The sequence below is a fragment of the Notolepis coatsorum genome, assembly GCF_963971535.1.
Source record: "Notolepis coatsorum genome assembly, chromosome: 10".
In the NCBI taxonomy this organism is placed as follows: Eukaryota; Metazoa; Chordata; class Actinopteri; order Aulopiformes; family Paralepididae; genus Notolepis; species Notolepis coatsorum.
In genome coordinates this window covers 117,109,911-117,115,910 of record NC_140174.1, presented here as the reverse complement: position 1 = coordinate 117,115,910, position 6,000 = coordinate 117,109,911, and the positions used below count along the sequence as shown (strand labels likewise).

Here is a 6,000-nt window from a genome sequence, read left to right as displayed (position 1 = left end):
AGTGATGAAGCTAAGCTATGCTAACGGAGCGTCTATTCCCAAAGCTAAAATGCACGCACAGAGACAAAAAAGGTATGTATCTTCTTGTCTAACTCCAGGGAAGATGTTAAATAAGCTAATTTCCCAAAATGTTGGAGTTCCCCTTTAACACTTTGGATGCCACGCCCGAGATTTCTCGGGTTTACCCCCCGACCGTTGAATGCCCATCACGAGATTCTCTGGTTTTAATTTTTTTATTAGCGTTCTGAAATCATATTGCATCAAGCGAGCCTACCGTTGGAGATCCAGGCACCGCCGGCGCTCAGATGTGAAAAAAGCGCCCCCTATCGTCTCCCAGATGGTAAATCACCCTTTTGGATTGGACTCAATGAAAGTGAATGGGAGAACGGATTTCTGACTCCACATTTTACTTCTCACTGATGTAACCGGGGTCTACCAGAGTTCATTCTGGAACCTTGGTGCCACGGCGAATATGTGTTATACTGTACACACGGTGGATCAATACAATTATCGATTTTTTCGAATGGTGATCAGGAATTGGAATATACCATTTGGATACCATCTGATGTCAGGTAAGGAATCTATGTTATCAGTCTTAGGATAATCAGACTCGTTTTCACGGAGATATAAGCGTTTCCACTATATGTGATATTGCTGTTTCACTGTAAAAGCCATCAGGAAATAAGAGCAGCGATTATCAGCGTGCGGCATGAGCATGCGTGCGCACACATATACTATCGATTATCTAGCGTTTATTTGAAAACGATTCATAAATAGGCCGACAAATGACAACATTCTGGAATATTCCAGTAAAAGACGATTATCATCAGGGTTGTTTTTTCCACGAAAACGAGTGATTTTCAAAATGCTATCAAACGGAAATGAAGAGATAAAAAAAACAATCTGCCTTGACAATGTTGACTGGAAAATGAGTATTTGATAAGCGACGGGCAGATTAGACACATAGCCATAATTTAAAACATAGATTAGGCAATATTAAGTTAACATTGTGGAGTGGGTTTGGGCATCAAGGGGGTAAAAATGAAAACACGGCGTGGCATCCAAAGTGTTAATACAATTTTCAATCAATCAATCAATCAAACAGCCGGAGAACTTGATGACATCATCACAGTCACGGAGCTCTTCTCTGATTTGAGTGTCAGAACATTCAATCCCCGTTCGCGAGTGGCGTGCGCAAAAATGCACGGGCGGGGCTTAGATGACTCAAATAGCCTATTTTGATTGGATAATAATCAACTAAGATCAACCCGTGCACTATAAGTTGCACTATAGTGATAGACAGCTCGCCATTACTGCAGTTATGTGATGAGCAGGCCTGATCAGAGAGCTCAGAGCTGTCACTTGGCCATTTTTGAAGAAAAATTAATTCACTGGAATTTTCTTTTACAGAGGAAAACATTTCTAATAATAAAATAAAATAATAATAATAAAATTAAATAATATATATATATGTAAATTAATAATAATTATGAGTGAATTTCTGCCTCAGGTGTTGTCATTGAATAACCTCCACTGGTGGGGAGAGAGCGGGAGAGGGAGGTAGAGAGGGAGGGAGAGAGGGGGAGAGAGAGACTAACGAATCCCTGCAATAAAACATCACAAATTGCATAACAATTTTATTTCTCTCTCTCTCTCTCTCTCTCTCTCTCTCTCTCTCTCTCTCTCTCTCTCTCTCTCTCTCTCTCTCTCTCTCTTTCTCTCTCTCCTACCTCTCTCTCACTCTCTCTCCTACCTCTCTCTTTTTCTCTCTCCTACCTCTCTCACTCTCTCCTACCTCTCTCCCTCATACCTCTCCATCTCTCTCCTACCTCTCTTTCTCTCTCTCCTGCCTCTCCCTCCCTCTCTCTCTCCTACCTCTGTCTCCTACCTCTCCCTCACTCTCTCTCTCTCTCTCTCTCTCTCTCTCTCTCTCTCTCTCTCTCTCTCTCTCTCTCTCTCTCTCTCTCTCTCTCTCTCACCAGTTCCACATATTATTTTTACGCACAGTTATTGGTATGTTTGAAGGCTCATGGAGTCCCATTAAGGATACCAATTGAACACTACAGATACCACAAATTCTTCTATGAAAGAGAGACATCGAGAGGTTTTGTATAAGATTTTTATCATCAATTACTAACGTCCTCGTATGGAGTCCTCCCACTAGACTCAGTCTGGAGGAGGGATATACCAGACCTGGAAATAAATTTTGATTGGCAAGAAGCCTGGGCAAATGTTCGACTTGCGTCACGTAACCCGGACCATCAACAAATTAATCTTAACTATATTCATAGGACATACCTGACTCCTATAAGATTGAACAGAATGGGACTTAAACAAGACTCCAGATGCTCCTTATGTACAAATGGGGATGAGGGTACATTTATGCACATGTACTGGGACTGCCCACCAGTTAAGATATTCTGGAAAGAAGTGTCCCAGCAATTATCAAATTCTTAATTCTGAATATACCTGTACACTAGTGCACTGCAACCTTGCCCAGGCCCGACGGGGCCCGGCCCGGCCCGGCGGGTTCGGGCTGGGTAGGGCTTTTTTTTTTATAAATAATTCGGGCTCGGCCGGGCCCGGGCACCGCAGTTTTTTTTTTTTTTTTTTTTATATATAACTAGGGTTATATGATAACCTTCGTTTTAAGATTCGCTTTCTTTTTTGCGCCAGAGAAACATTTGGATGTAATTACTGCAGCGCGCAGAGAGAACTCAGGGGACAAGTTCAACTCGATTGGTTGTGTTGGAATATAGCCAGTTGGCGAACGTTTTAATTTGTTCTTGGGATGTATGTAGCCGGTTTTGTTAACGGTGTTCAACGCGTTGCTGACGTCTGGTGAGTGATGTTTACTATTTGCTGGGTCGCGACTGCTACTTGTTTTGTTGTGATTTTCATTACGTTGCTCTGCTCGAAATCTGATTTCTGTTTTCTGTTTGTTTGTTTGACTGAGTAGGCTATTGTGTGTCGTGTGTGTGTGTGTGGCGTGTGTCAAAGAAGATTCTATAGCCTTCAATACGTTTTGAGGCTGATGTGTGACAGTTCAAGTTTCAAGTTTCAAGTTTCTTTAATAGTTGTCATACAGAAGTACAGAATACTTTTGTACAAAATGCTTCTTACTGTTGCGCTCCAGAGACTGTGCATGACAAGATAAGTATGAAATAAAGACATAGTAAAAATTTGAAGTAAAAAAAAAGAGGTCACAGTGTTCAGTTTAGACATATGTACAATGTTCGTAGACGTAGTTACCATACAATATACAATACTGTGCAGTGTACTAATATACAATACTATATAGTGCAAGGCATAAATGGACGAGGTGCAGTTTAGGTACAGTAGGTGTACGAGTTGTAGTGCAAATCCTTTATCAATAAATATAAAGTGTAAGTGTGTTTGTGTGATCTAAAGTGTGGAGAGTGGGTGCTGCAGTGTGTTGTTTGTTGAGTGAGTGTGTGCGTGTGGGTGTGTGTGCTGTGTGCATTTGATGGTTGTTGCATAGTGATTATTGTTCGTTTAGCGATTATTGTTCGTTTAGCAGCCTGATGGCCTGGGGATAGAAGCTCCTTCTGAGTCTTTCTGTGCTCGCCATAAGACAGTGTGAGTCAGTCTATATAAGCGAGCACTGGGAGAGACGGCATTGCGAAACAGGCTATGTAAATGCTTCTTAGTTTTGTTTATTTATTACGTTCATATAAAACCGTGTTTCGAATATTTAAAACAAATACAAAAAAAATTATATTTTAATAATAATAATAATAATAATAATTTTTTTCGGGTTTTCACGCGGGCTAGGGCTTAAAATATTATTTACAGTCGGGCTTATTTTCGGGCAGGGCCTGAAGTTCAAGGGCTCGGGCAGGGCTCGGGCTTTATTTCAAGGCCCTTGCAGACCACTACTGTACACCCCTCTGTATTGCTGTTGAATGATGTTTTTGAGTTTGCAGTCCCTATACAGCTAAAGAGATTAGTTTTATCTGGTATCACAGCGGCTAAAAAGCTGATAATGTGTCGGAAGGTTTGGGTTCTTACATATCTCGACGTGATTTATCTAGAAATATATACAGCAAGAATTTTAGGTGTCAGTGAAACCAAAATTGCAATGTGGTTAGAAGTGGTGGAGAGAATAAAAGCTAGCATATGAATTGTAGTGCCTGGTTAGGAGCGAATGATAATGGGTGGATTATCCAAGTGGGGGTCCGGGGGGGGGGGGGGGGAGCGAGCGAGAGCATATGTATGTAGGGTATTAGATAGCAAGTATTAGGTGTATATCTCGTATGCTAAATTTTTTAAATGGTGATTTCATTGGATGTGTACTGTTAATTAATGCTTGTATATCTAATTGTATGTTATGTTTAAAAAATAATAAAAAAATAAAACACAGCAAATTATTATATATATGTAAATTAATAATAATTATGAGTGAATTTCTGCCTCAGGTGTTGTCATTGAATAACCTCCACTGGTGGGGAGAGAGTGGGAGAGGGAGGGAGGGAGAGAGGGGGAGAGAGAGACTAACTAATCCCTGCAATAAAACATCACAAATTGCATACCAATTTTATTTCTCTCTCTCTCTCCCCCTCTCTCTCTCTCTCTCTCTCTCTCTCTCTCTCTCTCTCTCTCTCTCTCTCTCTCTCTCTCTCTCTCTCACTCTCTCTCTCCTACCTCTCTCTCTTTCTCTCTCTCCTACCTCTCTCACTCTCTCTCTCCTACCTCTCTCCCGCATACCTCTCCTCTCTCTCCTACCTCTCTTTCTCTCTCTCCTACCTCTCCCTCCCTCTCTCTCTCTCCTACCTCTCTCTCCTACCTCTCCCTCACTCTCTCTCTCTCTCTCTCTCTCTCTCTCTCTCTCTCTCTCTCTCTCTCTCTCTCTCCTACCTCTCTCTCACTCTCTCTCCTACCTCTCTCTCTGTCTCTCTCTCCTACTTCTCTCTTTCTCTCTCTCCTACCCCCCTCTATCTCTGTCTCTCTCCATTGCACCTCTCTCTCTCTCTCTCTCTCTCTCTCTCTCTCTCTCTCTCTCTCTCTCTCTCTCTCCTTCTCTCTCTTCTCCACAGGTCCACAGTAACAACATGTTCTCCAGAGGGGTGAAGATCTTCGCCTCTGTGTCTTGCTGGTTTAAGCCCCGCCTCCTCGCGGGCTGGGAGGCGGAGCACGTGGAGTTCCGTACGGTGCTGGACGACCGGAACCCGAGCGCCCGCTACGTCACCGTGCCGCTAAGGCGGAGGACAGCGAAGGCTCTCCGCTGCCGCTTCCACTTCGCCGACGTCTGGATGATGTTCAGCGAGATCTCCTTTCAGTCAGGTAACACACACAAACAGACACACACACACACACACACACACACACAAACAGACACACACACACACACACACACGTCACGTCACTTCAGAATACCAGCGTTCTATACCAAGGAAACTATAAAAGAAGGAAAGGTCATCACGTCAGAATACCAAGGAAACTATAAAAGAAGGAAGGGTCATCACGTCAGAATACCAAGGAAACTATAAAAGAAGGAAGGGTCATCACGCCAGAATACATAATAATGATATAGAGTGTTTGGTCAGTAACATGGGTCTCCCAGTCCCTCCACTCTGCAGTAAACAGCCATCACTGATATAGAGTGTCTGGTCAGTAACATGGGTCTCCCAGTCCCTCCACTCTGCAGTAAACAGCCATCACTGATACAGAGTGTCTGGTCAGTAACATGGGTCTCCCAGTCCCTCCACTCTGCAGTAAACAGCCATCACTGATACAGATTGTCTGGTCAGTAACATGGGTCTCCCAGTCCCTCCACTCTGCAGTAAACAGCCATCACTGATACAGTGTCTGGTCAGTAACATGGGTCTCCCAGTCCCTCCACTCTGCAGTAAACAGCCATCACTGATACAGATTGTCTGGTCAGTAACATGGGTCTCCCAGTCCCTCCACTCTGCAGTAAACAGACATCACTGATATAGATCGTCTGGTCAGTAACATGGGTCTCCCAGTCCCTCCACT

The 6,000-nt window shown here is 43.2% G+C and overlaps 1 protein-coding gene across 1 annotated transcript in view; it reads left to right on the top strand.

Moving 5' to 3' along the window:
* The window catches only part of ddr2l (discoidin domain receptor family, member 2, like), a 230,020-nt gene that overhangs the window by 97,038 nt on the left and 126,982 nt on the right, over nucleotides 1–6,000 (top strand). Inside the window, exon 7 of the mRNA XM_084323157.1 lies at nucleotides 5,058–5,304. Coding sequence (XP_084179283.1) covers nucleotides 5,058–5,304 — 247 coding nt within the window. The remainder of the gene's footprint in view (nucleotides 1–5,057; nucleotides 5,305–6,000) is intronic.